This window comes from Nothobranchius furzeri, chromosome 10, assembly GCF_043380555.1.
Source record: "Nothobranchius furzeri strain GRZ-AD chromosome 10, NfurGRZ-RIMD1, whole genome shotgun sequence".
Classification (NCBI taxonomy): domain Eukaryota; kingdom Metazoa; phylum Chordata; class Actinopteri; order Cyprinodontiformes; family Nothobranchiidae; genus Nothobranchius; species Nothobranchius furzeri.
Window position 1 is genome coordinate 41,246,872 of NC_091750.1, and position 22,993 is coordinate 41,269,864.

Consider the following 22,993-nt stretch of genomic DNA (forward strand, 5'->3'; position numbering starts at 1 on the left):
TTATTAAAGGATTTTCCAATAGTTTGCACCCGTTTAGTCCACACTCATACCCAGCTACATTTTTTATGGGAAATTATTAATCAATCTTAGGAAGCAAGCTCAAAGTTTAAAACATAAAAACATCATTCAGTTAAGATCCTTTACAGTTTTTCTGAATGAACTTTGACTCCTGCGCACAGCATAGACATACAGGTGCTGGCCAGTAAATTAGAATATCATCAAAAGGTTGAAAATATTTCAGTAATTCCATTCAAAACGTGAAACTTGTACATTATATTCATGCAATGCACACAGACCAATGTATTTCCGATGTTTATTACGTTTAATTTTGATATTTATAGGTGACAACCAATGAAAACATCAAATCTGGTATCTCAGAAAATTAGAATATTCTAAAGGCCAATGAAAAAATGTTTGTTTCTCTAATGTTGGCCAACTGAAAAGAATGAACATGAAAAGAATGTGCATGTATAGCACTCAATACTTAGTCGGGGCTCCTTTTGCCTCAATAACTGCAGTAATGCGGCGTGGCATGGACTCGATCAGTCTGTGGCACTGCTCAGGTGTTATGAGAGCCCAGGTTGCTCTGATAGTCGTCTTCAGCTCCTCTGCATTGTTGGGTCTAGCGTATTGCATCCTCCGCTTCACAATACCCCATAGATTTTCTATGGGGTTAAGGTCAGGCGAGTTTGCTGGCCAATCAAGGACAGGGATACCATGGTCCTTGAACCAGGTGCTGGTGGTTTTGGCACTGTGTGCAGGTGCCAAGTCCTGTTGAAAGGTGAAGTCTGCATCCCCATAAAGTTGGTCAGCAGCAGGAAGCATGAAGTGCTCTAAAACTTCCTGGTAGACGGCTGCATTGACCCTGGACCTCAGGAAACAGAGTGGGCCAACACCGGCAGATGACATGGCACCCCACACCATCACTGACGGTGGAAACTTTACACTGGACCTCATGCAACGTGGATTCTGTGCTTCTTCGCTCTTCCTCCAGACTCTGGGTCCTTGATTTCCAAAGGAAATGCAGAACTTGCTTTCATCAGAAAACATAACTTTGGACCACTCAGCATCAGTCCAGTCCTTTTTGTCCTTGGCCCAGGCGAGACGCTTCTTGCGCTGTTTCTTGTTCAAGAGTGGCTTGACACACGGAATGCGACACCTGAATCCCATGTCTTTCATGAGTCTCCTCGTGGTGGTTCTTGAAGCGCTGACTCCAGCTGCAGTCCACTCTTTGTGGATCTCCCCCACATTTTTGAATGGGTTTGTCGTCACAATTCTCTGCAGGGTGCGGTTATCCCTAGAGCTTGTACACTTTTTTCTACCACATTTTTTCCGTCCCTTCGCCTGTCTGTTAATGTGCTTGGACACAGAGCTCTGCGAACAGCCAGCTTCTTTAGCAATCACCTTTTGTGTCTTGCCCTCCTTGTGCAAGGTGTCAATGATTGTCTTTTGGACAGCTGTTAAGTCAGAAGTCTTCCCCATGATTGTGGTGCCTTCAAAACAAGACTGAGGGACCTTTTAAAGGCCTTTGCAGGTGTTTTGAGTAAATCAGCTGATTAGAGTGGCAGCAGGTGTCTTCTATATTCAGCCTTTTCAGAATATTCTAATTTTTTGAGATACCAAATTTGGAGTTTTCATTAGTTGTCACTTATGAATATCAAATTTAAATGTAATGAACATTGGAAATACATTGGTCTGTGTGCATTGCATGAATATAATGTACAAGTTTCACGTTTTGAATGGAATTACTGAAATATTTTCAACCTTTTGATGATATTCTAATTTACTGGCCAGCACCTGTAGAAGAGTAGACCCCGCACCAACCGCTGCTGCCCTTGTTTGGCTGCATTTGCAGGTTCTACTTTTTATAAACTCTATGGTTAACAGGATGGTCTAGCTAGGCTTTAGCTCCGCAAAAGCTTCGTGGAGATCTGGAGCTAGAACAGTGAAAGCACGTGTTCAAAAACCCATTCACGCATGCCAGGACGGACGCACTCAGTTTTACATTAGTCAGCCAAAATACGAAAGAGTTCAGTTCACATTCACAAAAAAACTAATTCACGCTCGTTCAATGAACGTAAAAAGCAGAGACCCAATCCTTAAGCTACCGAAACGGTTGACCTCAACACCTTGGCTGTGCCTAGAAATCTTGTCCATAAAAGTTATGAACAGAATCAGTGACAAAGGGCAGCCTTGGCGGAGTCCAACTCTCACTGGGGATGAGCCCGACTTACTGCTGGCCAGCCAGTAACAGAGAGCCTTGCACCCAATACTCCCAGAGTACTGCCAAAGGGATCCAGATGGACGCAGTCGAACGCTTTCTCCAAATCTACAAAACACATGTAGATTGGTTGGGCAACCTCCCGCGCACCCTCCATGACCCCCTAAGGGTATAGAACTGGTCTAGTGTTCCACGGCCAGGACGAAACCCACATTACTCCTGAATCCAAGGTTCGACTACCCGCCGAACCCTCCTCTCCAGAGCCCTTGAATAGATCTTACCAGGGAGGCTCAGGAGTGTAATCCTCCTGTAGATGGAACACATCCTGCCATCCCCCTTTTGAAATAGGGTGAACATCAAACCGGTCTGGCAATCTAGTGGAACTGCCCCCGATGTCCATGAGATATTGCAGAGCCACATCAGCCAACAAGACCCTACAACATCCTGAGCCTTAAGGAACTCTGGGCAGATCTCATCCACCCCCTGAGCCTGTCCACCAAGGAGCTTTTTGACCACCTCTGTGACCTCAGCAGATTGGAGTGTCCAACCCATAGTTCCTGGACTCTGCTTCCTCAATGGAAGACGTGCCGGTTGGATTGATGGCCCAACATACAGGAACCTCTCAAGTTTATGTTCAGACAGCTAAACCTGATGTTTTAGTTATTTCAGACACCTGGCTCAAGAAGTCAGTGCCTGGTTTTACTATATTTTCTCAGGATGGGCCAGTGGTCCTCAATAGCAAAGCTTGGTGGCCCGCCAGGCTTATAAAGCACTGGGGGAACCCTGAATTCCTGTTTCAGGTAAACAAGGTACTTGTCGAGTTACTCAGGTTAGATCCTCATGAATCAGCATGACTGGATAATCTTGACCCTTTCTTTCTGAAAATAGCAGCACGCTATTGTTATTAAATTTGCATCTGTTATTCCACTTTTAAAAGGGGGAGATAATTTGGATCTAAGCTGTCATAGGCCTATTTCTGGCCTTGTTCGAGATGGGTAGAGTCTCGCCTGGGAAATAGAAGAGAGCAGACGGAAGCAGCAGGGGGAGTGGCTAAAAGCCGACATTTAAGTCAAATAGATTTCCTTACATGCAGCTTGCGGGTAACGATAGCTGAAGATGTCACATTAGCGTTCATAATAGTGTAAAATTCTGATGCTTGTTAGCAACTGAAACCCATCCTCACATGCTTGTGGATATGATACATCGTAGACATATGCATATGAAGATATGACTGTAATAATAAGTAAAAGTTTATCAGCTGTAATTTATGTAGTGTAGGAAATGTGACAAAAGAAAACTCTTTGAAACAAATCCCATTTCTCTTTATGGCCAATATAGTCATCATCAACGTAACATGATTAACAGATTGCATGTGACTAACTAACATTTCCCATTCTACCACTGGATACTTGGATCACAACGGGAAGCAATCATATCTTAGATCAGGTGAGAGCCACGCGTTTCCCGTCATGCCCTAGGTCAGTGTTTTCCAACCTTTTTGACTCGTGGACCCCCTGAGCTGTTTTCTCGTACCATGAGTACCCCTGTAGTCAATCAAGTTGACGATTCCCCAAAGTGAAACATTCAGCTGATTATTAAATGAAAATTGTTTCATTAACCCTTTAGGCCCCAGGCCTTTTTTCTATGGGCCCTGGCGCCTCCCAATTGGGGCCTTTGGAGTTTCATGTCCCAAGTGTCAGTGATTGTTTGCATTCCCCGAGCACAGCTACAGCTACAATCAAAACAGTTTAGATTGTAAACAAAGCAATTTTTGGTTTTTGATACATTAAGATAAAATAATCCTTGAACTTTATTTGAGAAGAGCTGCCCTGTGTGAAAGTGCTGACAGGATGGAGGTTGTGAGTTCAAATTCCATTTAGGAAATTTAGTCTATTGTTTTATTTATTCCAGGGGTCCTCAACTACATGTGTTCAAGGTTTTTTTCCAGCAGACACCAGAGAAGGTCAGATGCTCTTCTAAAATAAAGTTCAAATATTATTATATCTTAATTTATTTCAATTTAAAATGGCCTTGTTTCCCGTCTGGGCTGGAGAAAGAACAGCAAAGCTGTTTACAAGAAGGGACAGAGCAGACTGCACTTCTTGAGGATGCTTAGGTCCTTCAATGTCTGTAGCAAGATGCTGCAGATCTTCTACAAGTCTGTTGTTGAGAGTGTAATCTCTTCAGCCATCGTCTGTTGGGGTAGCAGCATCAGAAGCAGGGACCTGAAAAGGCTCAACAGCCTAATAAAAAAGGCTGGTTCTGTTCTGGGGACGACGGTGGAACCAATGGAGGAGATAATGCAAAGAAGGATTCTCCAGAGAATCAAGAAAATTATGGACAACCCTGAGCATTCTCTTCACAAGACTGTCCAACAACGGAAGAGTGTCTTCAGTCAGAGGCTTCTTCAGTTTGGCTGCAACACTGACCACTACTGGAGATCCTTCCTGCCAACAGCCATTGTAATATACAACAACTCTTTGATGACTTGATTATTATTATTATTCTGAGCTACTACAGCAATCAATTTCCCTCTGGGATTAATAAAGTATTTTTGAATTGAATTGAATTTGAATTGATTGTGGTTTTAGTTGTGTTTGGAGAATTTGGACAGTTGTAGATGTTTGGGGCATGAAACTGTAGAGGCCCCCAATTGGGGGCGTTAGGGTTAAACAGGTTAAATCTCCTTAACACTGAACCACGTCCTGTTGTTGTCCTGCGGGATGATGTGGGTGGGGGGGTTGGAGGGTCTGAGTTTGGAGTAGCCGGATGTTCACTGGGGGTGTCTGGGACTGGGGGGCCGTTGCCCCCCTCTGGAGGTGCTTGGGTTGCCTCAGGGGGTGGACTACTGGGGTTTGTGAGTGGGGCCCCTTGGAGGTCTTGGTGGCGGCCATGGGTCACTGCCTGGCAGCTGCATTGCCCCTAGGTGGGTCTGGGTGGGGGCCTGGGGGCTCGGGGTGTGGGGGTGACCGGCCCCGTGTGGGGATCTAGGCGGGGCCTTGGGGGTTGGGTCCTGACATTTATGCTGCCAGGAAGAAGGTAGGAACATGCAGCAGTGCCTGGCCCGGGTTCAGGGGCCTTGGTTAGACCTTGGCTCCTCTGCTGTTCCATCACAAGGGAGGGGGAGGGCCCAACCTTACCTGGATGTCCTATGTCTTATATATTCTGGAAGTTGTGCAAATGCAGGGATGGGCATAGATATTCTGCTGGGGTGGGGCTGGGTTGGTGCCCTCGGACTCCGTGAGGCGCTGTAATGCTGCTGCTTTGGGCCCTGGCAGGATGGGCTGGGGTCTCCATGCCCTGGGTGGCAATTTGACAACAGAGGTGCCTATTGGGGCCAGTGGGGGAGCTGGCTCCCTGGAGGGCAAAGCCCAACAAGCCTTTCCTCCCCATCCCTGCATATTCTCTCCGCCTGCTCCCTCACATCATCACACAAACATACACATAGGACCTTGAGGGGTGGACAAGTCAGGGAGTGCGGGTATGGACCCCATTTCCGCATTCCTGTGGCAACCTGCCCCCCAATTTTATTTGCATCTTATACACTTCCACCGACGACATTCCACGCAAACACACACTTAGGGCCTTCGGAGTGAGCACATTCAACGGCACTTGGCAGGGGAATTTCTCAGCCTCATCCCGAGTGCCGGTGCCCACTTCCAATTTTAAACTGCACTTAGACACCAAGGGCTGTGGGTGCAAGTGGGGTGGTGCGGTGGCATCCGCTTGCATAGGCTAGACAATGCCCGCACAGCCCGCTCACCACAGCCATGGAACACACCTCATCAACACACAACACTATAATGGAGCAGGCAGAGGGAGACTAGGGGTCTTAGCACACCTCTGTGGTTGCTTGGCTTCCTGGGGCTGGAGGCTAGGAGGGAGATCTGGCCATCTGGTTGGGGTCTGGGGTGGTGGGTTGCTTTGCTCAGCGTTGGTCGGGGGAGCTTTCTCATCAGCACCCCAGCAGAAAGGGTCAAACTCTGGTAACCGGTGATGATTGTACCCAATGTGCAGCAGTACCGGGACCAGAGTGAATAGGGTGTGTATGGGGAGCATGAGTGGGTGTGCGGCGTGCATTTTTGTAAGTCTTTGGTTGTATGTGCATGTGTGAGCATGAGGGAGGGACTGTGTGACTGTGTTTGTGTATGACTGTATATGTCAGGTGGGGCCTTTGACTCCTCTCCTCTCCTGGGACTTCTTTCGATGATATAGATCTTCGTCTCCCCTCCACCTGCCACACCTGGTGTGGGGTGAGGTGCCTTGGTCTGCCTGAGTGTTCGTGGCTCCCGGGTCAGAGGGTTTAAGATTTTTGGCATCTGCTTGATCAATCCTGGTGGCTGCCATGTGGGGTCTGGGTCCCTGGGCTCTGCTGGGTCCCTGGCGGGGGTGGTCGCCCCTGGGTCCCGGGTCGCTGGGTCCCGGACTCGGCCGGCTAGAGGGTGGGAGGCTGTGGGCGGGCCTGTGGGCTTGCCGCTGATATCTCCCGGGACTCTGCCGGCTGCTGGTTGTGGCCCCCCGGGGCGATCCTCTGCGCCTCTCGAGGAGGGCGGGGGCCTTTCTGGTTGCAGTCTCCTTGGGGTTCCTGTGTTCTGGGGCAGCGCCTGGATCTCTGGGACTTGGAGCTCCCCCCGCCTTCTACACATGTTTGGGGGGCAGATCTGTGGTGCCTCACACTCTCTATTGGACGATCCTATACATATACAAGCGCATGTACACAGGTGCTCACATGGTGCTCTCAAAAGTATGCGCTTGGGCACGTTCAACACATGTCTTAAGGCTGTCGTTGCCACTAAATGCACTATGATTGATTATGGTGTGATTGTTCAGTTAAACAATGTTGATTTTATATTTCATCATCAGGTTGACGCAGTGATAGCTTGCTCTTGTTGTATTGTTTTGTGTCCCATTTTTTTCTGCTCTTTCCCTTTCTGCAGGTCTAGAAGCACACTCTTGTTCATTATTGTTTATTTTTGTGGAACCCCCACCCCCTTCCCCCCTCTTTTCCCATCTTTTGTCTCTTCCTTTCTCTTTCACCTCTGTCTCCGTGTCTGGTCGGAATTACAAAGCATTGAAAAACAATAACAATAAAGTTTTAAGTATAAGGCATGACATTAAAAGCAGACGCTTTGATGCTCCACCTGAGGGTAAATCTGTAAGGCTTGTTACCAGCACTCAGACATCAATTCTGTTTGCTTCACAGCCAGACAGGACACGGTTTAAAAAATAAAATAAAAAAAACACTGAACCATGTCTCATTTCTGGCTCAGGTAAATTGTTTTACTTTAATAGCCCTCATGTAGGGTTCAGGTCCATGTGGAAACTTTCTGGAGCTCTGCGCCCACGCCAGAGCTAGTCTAAATGCTATGATTGGACTCAATGATTTCTGATCTATGTGAAATTAGATTGCATCTATTCTGCATTGAATATGATCAAAGCTTCAGGCCCTCTCTCAGCTGCGGTCCTGCTCTGGTTTTCTTTCATGTTGTGTTTCTTAACCCTGGTCCTCAGCACAATGCTGTTCTACATGTTTTAGATGTTTCCCTGCTGCGACACACTTGATCTAAATGAATGAGTGATTAACAGGCTTCTGCAGCACTTGATGTCATCCTGAGGAGGCAATGCAGATATCAGAGACATGGAAAACATGCAGGACAGGGGGGTTCTTGATAAAAGTAGGTAAAGCTTTATTTGTATAGTGCCTTTCAAGGTAAAAGCACTTCAAATTAAAGTAAATAAAAACATGACATAGTCAGGTACATTTACACAACACACACAACACCAAATAACCAGAACTGAAAGAGTCCCAGAGAGAGTCCAGGGCTAATTCAACACTACCAAGCTTTAAATGGAAACTTCCATAAAAACAAAGAAAGAGGAAAGAAAACAAGAGCTCTTTTGCTTAACCTAAAAGATCAGTAGGTCTTTAGCTCAGTCTAAACCAAAAAGGAGATCAACAAGAGGAGATTTGGAGCAACAACCACCAAATGACTTCTCTCTTAGAAACCCAAGTTGTTGCTTAATTGAAACCAGTTATACTCATCAATCTGAGATCCTGTCAAAGGTTACCCACGCACGCTGAGGAAAACGTCAGATTCAGTTCAGGGATCCATCCATCTCTCCTCACAGCATTCAGCTCTTCTATCTGTCTCAGCTCAGTTGCTCTCCTTCCAGCTCCTTTATCTCTTTTCTCTCACTCTCTTGCGCTCCAGTCTCCCCTCGCTTCTGCATTGATCCTTTATTCTGCCATCCTCTTCAGTGTGATGCACCGCAACTGTGAGCAGCAGCAGGATCAGGGTATCCGCGGGTCCTTAAAAAGTCTTAAATTTGCTTTTCCAAATTTAAGGCCTTAAAAATCCTTAAAAATGACAAATAATCCTTAAATACAGTTTCCAAAGGTCTTAAATTACCAAAGACCCAATAAACAAAATCATTTTGTTTCTATTAAACTTTGTGAATTTCTAGTTAGTATTCAGCATTTTTTGTGCATGATATTGGCATAAGCAGAACCGTACACGTTCAGTTGGTTGTGAAAGGGGACTATTTTTAGATGAGCACATTAGCTGGTTAAGCTAGTGGGAGCTTGCGCCATGGGGAAGTGCAAGTCGATGGTAACTGGATGGTTAATCCCACTTTTGCGCGGTTCCAGGCAATAGCTAGAAATTAAAGCTTAAATTTAATTTCAAAAGTAGCTTAAATTTGGACAAAGTGGCCTTAAAAAAGGTCTTAAAAAGTCTTAAATTTGGCTCCCTTAAACCTGCAGATACCCTGAGGATGAGCTGTCCATGGTGCTGAAATGACACTGCCGCTCAGGAACAGAATAGAGGAGTGGAGCTGTCCAGGGTTCTGACCTCACAGCTCTGCTCAGAAATGAAGAATAGGCTATTTCTAAACAGCTGAAAGGCATGAGGTCTTAACAGTCACGCAAATGATAATGCTGCAGTACAATTCCTCGGAGGGCTTGAACTATTTGACCTTGTTCAGCATATTCATGTTCCAACACACACTCAAGGGCACACACTTCAATCTTAACCAAAGATGTTGATGTATCAGACGTTGTTAAGGAAGTTGGCCTCTCTGACCGTTCTGTTTTCTCTGAGGTATCAGTTTGACTCGTTACCCATCATAACTCAGAAAAGGTATTTAAGTGATAACGCTGCATCAGTTTTTAGTAAACTTATGAAAATGTCAACAAGTCTAACAAGCAGCTGTGTTGATTCCCTTCTGAATCACTTCAACAGCAAAACTCTACAGGTCATTGACGCCATTGCTCCAGAAAAGCTAAAAATCATCTCTGGCAAACAAAAAGCTCCATGGAGGTTCACTAAATCAGTTACAAACCAAAAGAGAGAATGCCGCAAAGCTGAGCATGAATGGATGAAAAGTAACCTTCTTGATCACCATCAGTCCTACAGACAGCAGCTGTGTACTTGTAACTGTGGATTAAATAAGGCGAGACAAGCCTTTTTCTCTGAAGTGATCAATGACAACAGTAACAGTTCTCGTGTTCTGTTTGCCACTGTCCAGAGGCTAACTAATCAACCAACACAGTTGGCTCCTGATGTCATGTCCCATTCTAAGTCTAATGAGTTTGCATCATTTTTCTTTCCAAGAGAAAATCTTAAACATCAGATTAGCCATTCACTCCTCCATGTCAACCAACACAACCAGGCCACTGCTACAGCCACACAACTCTGGCTAGAATGCCAGTTTTCAGTACAATTATTGCCAAAACACTAGAGGACATAGTTAAGAGCTTTAACTCAGCTAACTGTTGTTTTCACATGCTACCAACTAACTTCTTTAACAATGTCTTTCATTGCATGAAAGCTGATATACTGAAAACTGTTAACTGCACCTTAATGTCAGGTATTGTAACTGCTGCTGTTGAGCCTCTTCTGAAGAAAAGTAAACTAGATCTCTCAGTGATGAATAACTACAAACCGATTTCTAATCTGCTCTTCATTGGGAATGTTATTGAAAAAGCTATTATGATCCAGCTGAACTACTTCTTGGAGACAAACAACCTCCTGGATGTTTTTCAGTCAGGCTTTAGACAACACCACAGCACGGAGACTTCACTGATTAAAGTTTTAAATAATATCTGTACTAATTCAGATTCAGGTTAAACATCTGTTTAGTGATGCTAGAGCTCAGTGCAGCTGTTGATACTGTAGACCACAATATCCTTCTTGACAGGCCCATAACCTGGGTGGGACTTTCAGGCACAGTCCATAGTTGGTTCTGATCATAACTTGCAGACAGGAGTTATGTTGTTTCCATTGGTGAACACAAATCAAAGCTGGTCACTATGACATGTGGGGTCCCCGAAGGCTCAGTTCTCGGACCACTGCTCTTCAACCTTTACATGCTCCCCCTGGGCCAGGTCATACACAATAACAACATTACCCATCATAGCTATGCAGATGACACCCAGATCTACCTAGCTATATCACCTAGTGACTGTGGTCCCCTAGACTCACTCTGTCAGTGTTTGGAACAAATTAATGACTGGATGGAGTCAAACTTCCTCCAATTAAACAAAGACAAGACTGAAGTTATGGTCTTTGGAGATAAGAAGGATACAATGGAGGTATTTCTCAGCTTGGCTCCAGAGGGACAAAGACAAAGACTCAGGTTAGAAATATTTTTAACCCTTTTAACCATGTCTTTATCTGTTTGTTGAATATGAAATTAATATTTACCATACCAGTTTTATTTCTACAGCACATTCATAAACAGAATGGCAGCTGACCAAATTGCTGTACAAATAAAAATGTACAAACAAGAAACAGACACAGATCTAGACATTGTTTTACAGAGAAGTGTTGTATGAACCTACTAAAAACTCAGTAAAACTGGAGACCATATAAACAGCGTTTAGAAGCAGATAAAGGCCTACAACTAGAGGCAAGACATATGAATAGACTCATAAAACAAAAGGGCTGCATTAATTATGTCATCACCATCAGTGTATGAATGGATGAATGATACACTTTACTGTCTTTGGAGTCCTCTGACTCTGAAAGGCTCTATACAAGTGTGGGTCATTTATCATTATCGCTATCATGAAAGTTGATATTCTAGCCAGATTGTTGCTGTGTGGCTGTAGCTGAGGTCCAGTTGTGGTGGTCAATGTGGAGGAATGAATGGCTGATCTGATGTTTATGATTTTCTCACTGAAAAGGACACAAACTCATTGGATTTACTTTGGGACTTGAAATCAGGGTTTAACTGTGTTTAGTTAGCCTCTCGACAGCAGCAAACGATGCCAGCCCTGCTTACAGACCAAGCTCACATGTTTGTTTAGAGGGCTCTAATTCAGATGAACTTGGTCGGGTCATACCAAAGACTTAGAAACAAATGGGACCCAATGCCTCCCTGCTTGACGCTCAGCATTACGGGGTTGGATTGGGGGGTTAAACCACCAAATGGTTCCCGAGCGCGGCTGTGTCTGCAGCTCACCACTCCCCCAGGGGATGGGTCAAGTGCGGAGAACAAATGTCGCACACACATCAGTGTGTGTGACAGCTAATGGGACTTTAACTTTAACTTTGTGAGTCAATCTCTGTGGGGAAGAAAGATCTGGTGCTCCTGTTTCAGGAACTAGCAGTAAGCCAGATCAGAGTTGGACTGAACAGGATCTGAAGTCTTACTTCCTAATATTCTGACATCTTGCCTCTGATTGGATAACAGCAACACTACCACTGACTGCTTTGCAACATTTTACCTCCCCCCCCAAGCCAAGATGGGTGAGTCCATGAATGTTAATTAACAATGTGACATTAATCTGTGTGGCTTTTTCTGCCCGAGCAGTTCTCCGTCTATCTTCTATCTTCGATGGTTTATGAGAGACCAGCCTGTACTCAGAGTCACCGATCCCTGTGAATTAGCTCTTTAACAGCATTCACTCTTTTAGAAGCTTTTTACCTGTTGCTTTAACAACAGCTTCAGTCACTACATGACTCTAATGTAAGATTTATTCAGCTTTAACTTATCCCACTGGCACATCATTTTACTCAAAACACAAAAATGTAATGACATTTAAGAATATTTAGCCTTTTTGAAACAGTGATGTTAGTAGTGACACCAGTATACTTTTTTTGCAGATCCAAAAGTTACCTGAATTTGAGATGAAATTCCAGTTGAAGGAAGGCGCTGGTTTCCCACTGGCTTGACACATCAGTGTGACATTAGAGCCTTCGTTGACCACAATGTCTCTTGAAAAGTTGATGATTTTTGGTGGCACTGAGAAGAAAGAAATAAGATTATAAAGCGGTTATTAACCGTGTTAGTAAAAGTAGTCTTATTTTCACGCACAGTCCTTGACTTAGCCCTTGGCATGAATAGTAGAAATGTGCAAAAAGGTCACCTGGCCCAAATAATCATGGTCATGCAGCCACTCTTTATCATGTGCCACCTTGACTATTGTATGCATGACAGCTGGTGGTGGAGTCAGGCTGCAGTTACACGGCTTCAACTTGTACATAAATGTGCTGCCAGAAATTGACTGCGACTGGAAGAAGGAATCACATTACCCCTGTTCTCTCTGCACTGTCTCCCCATGTATTATCAGGCAACATTTAAGATTCTTCCTCCTCTGTGGGGGCCAACTGCCCTGGCAGAGGCAGTTGGCTGTGGCTGCCTGGGTGTTTCTCGTGCCTCCTGGTGCCATGTGGGAGTTCCCGGGCTGCTGCTCCTGGTGCAGTTGGTTCCTTTTGATGCCGTTTCCATCTTATTTGTTGCTTATTGCATCTGTACTCAGCCAGGTCTGGGTCAGAACCAGTTCAGAACCCCTCATGCAGAGCTTTTAAAAATCCCCAGAGGGCCAAGGAAGCTGGTTTCTGGGTTGGACCCCGGTCCGAGCCGCTTGGCCTGAATGTCTCTCCCAAGAGCTAAGCAGCATTACGAGAAGGACATTGGCCTGTATTTGTATTTGGTATAGTGCCTTCTATAGTTCTGGAACCCCCCAAGGTGCTTTTCAACACAATCAGTCGTTCACATACTGGTGGTGATGAGCTACAATGTAGCCACAGCTGCCCTAGGGCGCACTGACAGAGGCGAGGCTGCCGTACACTACACTGTAAAAAATGACTGTGAATTACACAGTAATTTACTGTGTTTCTGTAAAGTAACTCACTGTGAATGTATTTAAATTAAAATACTGTGTAATTGACAGTAACTGTTGCAGTACTGTATAAATCACAGTAATACATGTAATACTGTAAAAATTCACAGCAGACCAACTTCTACTGTAGTAAGGCACAGTAATATAATCACTACTGTAAGAAACAAAGCAAAAATTTACAGTAGTATGAAAATACTGCATAAATTATGGTAATACATGCAATACTTTACAAATTCACAGCATACGAAATTCTGCTGTTGCAAGTCACAGTAATATAATCATTACTGTCAAAAACAGAGAAAGAAATTACAGTAGTGTGAAATTACTGCATAAATTATGGTAATACATGCAATACTTTAAAAGTTCACAGCATACCAAGTTCTACTGTAGCAAGTCACACTAATATCATCACTACTGTAAAAAACAAAACAAGACTTTACAGTGATGTGAAATAATTGTATAAATCATTGTAATAAATACAATACTGTATAAATTCACAGCAGATCATGTTCTACTGTAGTAAGTCACAGTAATATAATCGCTACTGCCAAAAGAAAAACAAGAATTTAAAGTGGTGAGAAATTTCACAATGACTTATTGTGTACTGGATAAAAACCCAGCAAGCATAACATTACTGCAGAAATTCACTGTACCATACCACTTTATTTGTAGAGCACTTTTAACACGGCATTACAATCAACCAAAGCGCTGCACATAAAAACAAATAAATAAAAAACACAAGCTAAAATAGTTGCGTATATCATATGAAGTAAAAAATATAAAAGAGTTGAAAGAACAACAAACTAAAACCAACAGAACAAGTAAAACCAGAATATAAAAACACAAATTTAAAATTGAACAAACTAGGTGGAAAAACTAAGGATGAGTTAATGCTTTATGGTTTGGGAGTTGAAGGCCAGGGAGAAGTAGTGGGTTTTCAGGCGTGATTTAAAAACAGCAATAGAGGGTGCTTGCCTAACCTGAAGAGGTAATGACTTCTACAATGTTGGAGCACTGACAGAAAAAGCCCTTTCCAAACAGGTCTTCAGACGTGTCTTAGGGACAGTTAGAAGGAGCTGATCTTCAGACCTAAGACCACGAGGAGGGTGGTAGTAATGGAGGAGTTCACACAGATAAGGAGGTGCCTGACTGTTCAAAGATTTGAATGCAAGAAGCAGAATATTGAAATTGATCCTGAACTGAATGGGCAACCAGTGTAGTGATTTAAGAATGGGTGTAATGTGCTGTCTTCTGTCAGCTCCAGTCAGGAACCTTGTTGCTGAATTCTGGACAAGCTGGAGTCTAGACAGAGCAGCTTTACTGATGCCGTACAGTTGGAATAATCAAGCCGGGTAGTGATGAAGGCATGAACCACAGATTTTAGAAGACGGACTCACAGGATGGGCTTTAGTTTAGAAATTTGCCTGAGGTGGTAAAAGCAGGACCTGACTGTGCTATTGACATGAGCATCCACCTTCAGAACCGGGTCTATTTTTATTCCAAGGTTGGAAATAGCAGAAGTGACAATAGGAGACAGATAGTGGAGGTCAGGTTGCTGGGTTGCTCTAACATTGTCGGGACTAAAAACGATTACCTCTGTTTTAGAGTCATTCAGATGGAGGAAGCTATCAGCCAGCCATTGCTTGACATCGTGATGATAATCAAACAGAAGTTTAGTGGAGTCAGTGGGTTTAAGTGAAAAATAGATTAAATAGTCGTCTGCGTATAGATGGTATGAAACAGCATGCTGTCTGAAAATGGCTCCCAAGGGGAGAATATAGAGGCAGAACAGTAACGGCCGAGGCTGGAACCTTGAGGAACCCCCCACCAGGGAAGGGAGAGTGACTGGGATGAATAGTGATCCAGCATGACCCTGAGGGACCTGTTAGAAAAGTAAGACCTAAACCAGTCTAGGGCCAAACCTGAGATGCCAGCCCAAGTGTGTAGTCTAGAGATCAAGATGTTATGATCGATCGTATCAAAGGCTGCAGATAGATCCAGAAGTACCAGAACCACATGGAACCCTGAATCCAAGGCCAGAAAGATGTCATTAAACACACGAACATGAGCAGTTTCAGTGCTGTGCTGTTGTCTAAAACCAGACTGAAAAATGTCCATTACTTGATGGTCATTAAGATGTAGTACTTACTGTTCATACACGACCTTCTCAAGTACCTTAGATAAAAATGGTAACTTGGAAATTGGTCGGAGATTAGAGAAATTAGTGGGATCAAGACCAGGTTTTTTCAAGACTGGCTGCACAACTGCACTACAGCATGTTTAAAGGCATGAGGAACTTCAGCCAAGGTCAAGCTACCATTAATAATGTCCAGCACACTTTGATCAATCTCAGGAGACAAGGTGGAACCACATCATCTGGATGGAACCATCAGTGGAACCACTAGGCCACTGAGGTGGTGTGTATACAAAGCCTTCTAATGTTTGGGACAAAACAACATGGAGAGATCATGCTGGAAAAGTAAAGCAGGTTGAATCTGTTTAGCTTCATAGCAACAGCTCACTATTGCTTGTGACTTTTGCACGTTACAAAGTGATCATGTTGTTCTTTAATCATGCCAGACCTTTTTCACAAGTTGAGTGTAAGGACAGATACGTCAAATAAAGATAGAGAACACTTGCAAAAGCAAGAAATCACCTCACATGGCTTGAAGAACCATTCTCTGTTATAAAGACAGTAGGGAAAGGGTTTAATGACTGTCTACAATACTGGATGGGAAAAGTATTTTTCCAAAGAACGTTTATTTGGCCAAACAAACAGGGAGCCACTTCAGAAGGACTGGAAACCCCAATCCAGCAAGATCTGCAGGTAGCAGACTTTTGGTTTAATCGTTACATACCTTGGACAAGAAGTTGAACTGTGGTTGTCTTTGGTTGGCTGCTTGTCTGAACTGCACACACATACTGGCCTTCATCGGTCATGTCCACATTTTCAATCTTGATTGTGAACTGCTCCTGATTAAGAGTCACCAGGCTTACCCTGGGATCCACGGACCACTTGTCTTCTCCTGCATACAGTATACTGGACCGGTTCAGCCATGCTGTGTGTGTCACCTTATCTCCCTGTTCACATCTGCAATGAAAAAAAAAAGGTTCAAGATGCAGCTCTAACATTCAAGAATATACAGAACAGGCAAAGGAATAACAAAAATAAACAGTTTGATTCATACTTGTTTGACCAAATGAACTTTTTGTAGCCAAGCAAAGATTTTAAGGGACCAGCCTGTTCTACTAAATAATACGTGGGGCCGTGTACGCAATAATTCATTCTGTTACTCTCACATACTTACAGTATATTCTCCTCACACATGCTGTCAGGGGCCTGGGTTCTGAACTGTTCAGATTCACGTTTCTGTTTATTCCCTGAATCTACAGGATGGCCTCTGGAGGACAGCGTGGTGATGCGCAGCAGCTTTTCTCTGACACACCTGCACTTCATCAAACCATCAACCAAGACGTTAAAATAATTGGGAAGCCAGATGCCCACTGCCTTTCAGGATTTTATGGGGTTGAAACAGGGTTCTTATTTACAGCTGTTTACGGACGGTTAGAAAGATCCGGGGCCTCATTCATCAAGCTTGCTTACGCACAAAACGGGATCGGAAAATTGCGTACGCAACTTTCCACGCAAACTTTGGGATTTATGAAATAAAACTTAGCGGAAAAATGTGCGCAACTTTAAGTTGATTAAGGACCTGGCTTACACACATATGTTGGACATGGAGAGCAACTGCAGTGCTGCTGCTGAGAAGATAAATTATGAAATCCTGCAGCATTGTCACTTGTACTGCTTCGCTTTCACACAGAACAAGACCCCCTTATCATCTTTTGTACTTTGTGAAGCCACAGAAGAGAGTGAGCTAGAGGAAAACCAGGTAGGATCCTACTCTGGAGATGCAACAAGTGGGCGTGGTGGTTCGACTACCGGATTTTACATAAACAATTATTGACAATGAGTTGTTGACGTCATCGACGCGTCGCTTAAGCTTAGATATTTTCTGAGAAACCCCTTAATGGACTATTTCAATTATTATGTGAAATAAATATGACAGTCATTGTTAATATCCAAAAAGGTTTTGTGACATAAACTGATAGCAAATTGATTATTAAAAGAGCATGTAGATTTGTTTGGTGTAGTTAAGAGCTGAAATAATGCATTCCAACAATAAACAGTTATTTTGATCCATTGTTACTGTCAATCAAGTCTTATTAAAATCACTTTAAGTAAAACATGTATTGTCTATGATTGTAATTATTCTGTAAAGTGAGACAGTCATTGTAAATAAGGTTACAATGATTGGTTAAAGGTTAAAAAAAAGGTGATAAAGTTAAAAAGTCCCGTTTTCTACAGGAGACCTTGTGACTTGCAGGCACACATAAACAGGAGAGGGACTTTGTTACGACGCTCTCCCCGAGGGCCAAGGCTAGAGATGGTTAATGAACAGAGCCTTTGTTTTGGTTTAGAGAAGCACACAGCTTCTCGGCTAGTGGAAAGGGCTGTGGACAGTGTCATGACCTTTGGCATTTCATCATCATCATCATGCTTTATTTATATAGTGCTTTCCACCACCCTCAAAGGGGGCCCAAGGCACTTGGACAGGAGAAGCAACAGAGATTAAAAAAAGTGATAGCAAGTCATAAAAACATTCAAACAAAATAAGAACGTTTGTGAGAACAATAAAATAGAAAATTAGATCAAATTTAGATAAAAGAAAATTAAGTAGTTAAAAGAAAGCAAAACAAAGAATAAAAACCAGAAACCAAAAGCTTTAGGAGAAAGCCATCCTATAAAATGAGTCTTCAACTTGCTCTTAAAGACTGCAAGGGATGGGGACTGTTTGATTGTGGGAACTGGTTCCAGAGAGAGGGTGCAACCACTTCAAAAGCCCGATCACCACGAGTCTTAAATCAGGTGTGGGGGAAGATAAGCAGTTTCTGGTCAGCCGACCGCAATAACATGGCTTTCTCACGCTACATTCTACATAAAGCTACCGGTCCTTGTCTATAAGTTTCTGCCAGGAACAGCACCGGGTTACATTTCCTCGATGGTATCTAAATACACTCCAGCCAGAGCCCTTGGGTCATCTGAATACGACATTTTGGTGGTTCCAAGAACAAGAAGGCACTGGACATTTTCTGCGAATGTGCCTAAATTCTGGAACCAACTTCCGGCTGGCAGGCGGTCCACTTCGATGCAGAGTTTTAAATCCAAGTTGGTTCTGCATTTTCACACTCTGTCATCAGGTTGATTCAGTCCATTGTTTTTTATGTTTGACCATCATTGTTTTGATTGGATGACTTTATAACACGCTGTCTGTTTGTTTTACGATCGTATGGTTTTATCTATTTTAACATGTTTACTATGCTTGAGTGTTCAGCACTTTGGGCCACCTTGACTGGTGGTAAAAAGGTGCTGTATAAATAAATAAATAAATAAATAAATAAATAAAATTTGAATTGGATAGGGGAGATTTGTTGCATGTAAATGTAGCTTGTGTGTTCCAGCTGCAACATCAGCATTCTGCTCAGCAGATCAGCTCAGCGCTTCCCTGCTGCTGGAACATACAGCTCTCAGTGTTTATAGAGGAAGTAAATGATTAGAACTATAAGCGATGTGTCTGAAATGTCATATCCCTACTTCCCCCTCTTATTGTTTGCTGGGAAACCTGGGTGAAGTCTCGATTGAAACCAACAGGTAAAAACACCTCGGACGTCACTGACATGTTCTAAAATTGTTCGATGAAAAACAAAATTGTCAGACACGCCGTCTCTTCTGCTTCTTTTCTAAACTCACACAAATCTGTCAGTTTCCAAACTGTTTGAAAGCATTATTTGTGGAATCTCTGAAAGTTTCAATGACAAACTTTTTTTTAATCATTGACCCTATCATCTAATCTCACAGCTGAAACAAGCATCTTTAATAATCTGTGCACAGGAAGCTTACCGATGCTGTAGTAAATGGTAAATGGCCTGTATTTGATATAGCACCTTCTAGAGTCCTGGAACCCCTCAAGGTCCTTTACAACACAATCAGTCATTCAACCGTTCACACACACAATCACACGCTGATAGTGATGAGCTACGATGTAGCCACAGCTGCCCTGGGGCACACTGACAGAGGTGAGGCTGCCGAGCACTGGCGCCACCGGTCCCTCCGACCACCACCAGCAGGCAACGTGGGTTAAAACAAAAGGTCTAATAATTTCTTATTAATATAATGTTGTTGCAGCACTAAAGCAGCAGAAAAAATAGATTTTGCAATAAATATGCAACATATTTACAAAAGAATTGTTTTAGAGCTTTTTTGTTGGCAGAATTTGATATTAATTTTAGCTCTTTACCTGGGGGAAAAATGGGTCCCAACGTGATTTGCGTGGTGTTGCCATAGTGACGTAGAGCTGGGCAACAAAATCGAAAATGTATCATATCAAAATTTCTGATTCTTATCGAGATCGTTTTTCCCATGTCAATAAATTTGATAATAAAAAATTAAAAGATGTGTGTAGGTTGGCAGCATTCATGTCCCTTTAAGAAGCTGTACCACCTTGAGTCACGTAAAAATGTGACTCAACGTGATACACGTGACAGCCCCATCTAGTGGACAACTTTTGTTTCTGTGCATACCTGTAGTTATCGTCCATTTATCATTAGAGGTTAAATCCTCAATATATCGTGATATTGATTTTAGGCCATACCGCCCGGCCCTAGTGTGATGTCATCAGTAGGCATAGATCTCCTGTCCTCTTTTTTGAAAATGGAAATATGGTTACCCTAGCATATACAGATTAAATAATAGGATCAAGAACCAAACCTCAATGCATCAGTGTAAATTATTTACACTATAATGATTATTATCAATAAAGTAAGAGGAGATGCCAGTCTGGGGGTTGTTTTACTGGACAACATCTGGGGCAGCGAAGACTGTGTCCCATAGCCCTGAAATAAATGATGTTTGTCTGAAACTCACTCCAGTAGCTCAGAGTACACATCTCACGTATAAAATAACTTGTTAAAGACTAATACTCTGTTTACTTCTTTGTAAAACTAAAAACAAAAATCTGTCAACTAAAACCTTTTTGAGTTTTACATAACTATTCAGAAAGGTGGACACATGAAATGACACCTGTTGTTCTTGTGAGACTGCTGTCAAATCGCTTTTCTGCTCAGTGTCGCTTCTCCGGGGGTTTGTCTCCAACAACAAAGCAGGATGCAGGTGTTCCTCCGGGTTGTTTCACAACAAAATGAAAGGAACACACAGATATAGTTTGTAGTGATTTTCAGTAAACATTTGTCAGCCATGTCCTGGGTTCCTCATCTCTGGAGAGGTGGTGCAAACAACACCGACGCTTCCAGAGGCTCTCGCTCCTACTCTGAGGTGCTTGTTTTGAACGTTGCTCTCATAGCCACAAGTTTAAATTTCTGTGCTCGTTGGTATACCCGCGAACAGCACAACACCTTCCCCAGCCACATGAGTACATTTTTCAAGGGTAAATATGTTTTTAAATCCTCTAATAAACCACTACTAGCAATAAAACCTCACCATGCAAACCGATGACATGTGATACCTCCCCGGATGCTCACATCAGTGTCTCTTCATAAGTCTACCCAAAAATAAGATGGATAAAGGAGGGAAGAGTGTGTGTGTATGTATGAAGGCATATGTGTGTGTGTGTGTGTGTGTGTGTGTGTGTGTGTGTGTGTGTGTGTGTGTGTACACACAAATGGTCTCTACTCAACATGCAGATTAAAATGGCTTCAGGTTCTAATCGGCCACATTTCCTTCACTCGCTTTCATTTTACAATCAGTTTGACTGCTCTAGTTTTTTATACTGGATCCACTGAATAGAGTTGTTTGGTTTCAAAAACCTTCAAGCAGCAGAATTAAAATCCACCTCACCTGAGGAAAACCGTCTCTCCCTGCCGTACGGTGATGTCCATTACCTTGCTGTTGGAAACTCCTTGGCTGTAAACCAGTGAACTCGAGGGCACTAAAATCAAAACCTTGATAGAGAAAAGAGCTGTGTATCTGCACAAGGTGATCAAATTTCTGTGGATAGTCATCTTCAACCCTCTACCCTTCGGAGGACTGACAAAGTGCTTCTGTAACCCTCCTTGGAGATTACTCCTCTAGCTCATTAGCTTAATCCAAATCTGCTACTGGCAGCGCTGAACAGAGCTGACCAGATCAGACCAGACACCTCTCAGTTCAGTGTCATTTCTTCAGTCAGTCCCTTCTAGTGTTCTGACAAAGCACCAAATTATTTAACAAGCCTTTAACACTCCCCAGATTACCTCTAGAGCAGTTACGAGTTATCATTTGTTGAGTCTCTGTCTCTCATTTCCTGTCATCAACCCTCTTTTCTGATCACTAAAGAGCATGTCACACCAAAATCTACTTTTTTGCTGATACTTGAGTGTCTAATAGTGTTGTAGACATGTGTAGTCATTATTTTTGCATTTTAGTGCATTTCTTTATAAACATCTTCTAAACTGTGGTTTTGATTTCGTGCTGGATGAATTACAGCATCTAAAATGAAAACTGTACGTTGCACTGATCAAAACCAGCCAGCTCAGAGTTCCATCGAAGGAGTGTGCTATCCAGAGTCATACAAGTTCACATCAAAAGCCACGACATGGTGATGTAATCATGAGAAATTTCATGTGAAGTCTTCATAGATACGCATAAGAAATCTCATGGACACAGGTTTCTTCATAAATCCAAGTGTTCCTTTCTTGGGTGCTTCCCCTGATGGTCTTGTTTCTTGTGATTGTTGTGGTCTCAGTGTAACTGAAGTGAGATGTCCATTTTGTGTGGTGAGTGACAAGATAGACACTGTTTCCTTTCTGAAGAAAGATGATGAAGGGAAACTGACACTTAACCAGAACCATCAGTCCTTCTACCAGGTGCAAACTGTAATCTGCTTGTTTTGTCGTTTGGACAGAAAAGGATTTGCATGTGGAGCTAATTGTACCAGATGCAGAGTTGTGGGACGCATAATGCTAGAAAAGCTTGCATATGTTTGACACAGCCTTTATGATGGAGTTAGTTGGCAAGTTTTAAACAAGGCTTTCATCTACCGTGGCCAATGTGTCCTCAAAACCTGGAAATTCTGTCTCAGATGAATTTGATTGTGTTGCAAGTACCAGTGGCCAAGGAAACACCTGTTTTTTCTGTGGCCTGGTTGAGTTTGGGAGAAGGATTCTGTGTGATAATGCCACATGTCCTATTGAGAGGTGTAACTGCTCCTTTATTGATGTTAAGCTTGCACCAAAGGGAAATGGTATTGCCCAAAGTGCCAAAAACAGCCTCAGCTTCAAGCAAAAAAGAGAAAGAAACCCGAGTGGAAATAAAACTGTTGTTTTGCTGTAATAAATCTTTGTTCTGATGAAAGTGTTATGCTGTGTGTTCTCTTCTACAACACAATAACCATGACTGAACAAAGACTGCCTTAGTTTGGTGTATATACTTAATAGTCTATTATTAATAATAATAGGCTATATTCTCGTATGGACTGGTTGATATTTTTATTGACGGTGCATACAAAAATACACTTTACTCAAAAACAACAACTGATGGACAAAGGTTCACAAGAGCACAACAGACAAGTCCAATCTTATCAATGATA

At 42.9% G+C, this 22,993-nt stretch overlaps 1 protein-coding gene across 1 annotated transcript in view; it reads right to left on the reverse strand.

The window, feature by feature from the left end:
• Window positions 1–21,538, reverse strand: part of ntm (neurotrimin) — a 40,704-nt gene extending 19,166 nt beyond the window's left edge. Inside the window, exons 1-3 of the mRNA XM_015960182.3 lie at window positions 21,265–21,538; window positions 16,208–16,440; window positions 12,344–12,469 (exon numbers count right to left, since the gene is read on the reverse strand). Coding sequence (XP_015815668.1) covers window positions 12,344–12,469; window positions 16,208–16,440; window positions 21,265–21,428 — 523 coding nt within the window. The 5' untranslated portion in view covers window positions 21,429–21,538. The remainder of the gene's footprint in view (window positions 1–12,343; window positions 12,470–16,207; window positions 16,441–21,264) is intronic.
• Between the last annotated feature and the right edge of the window lie 1,455 nt (window positions 21,539–22,993).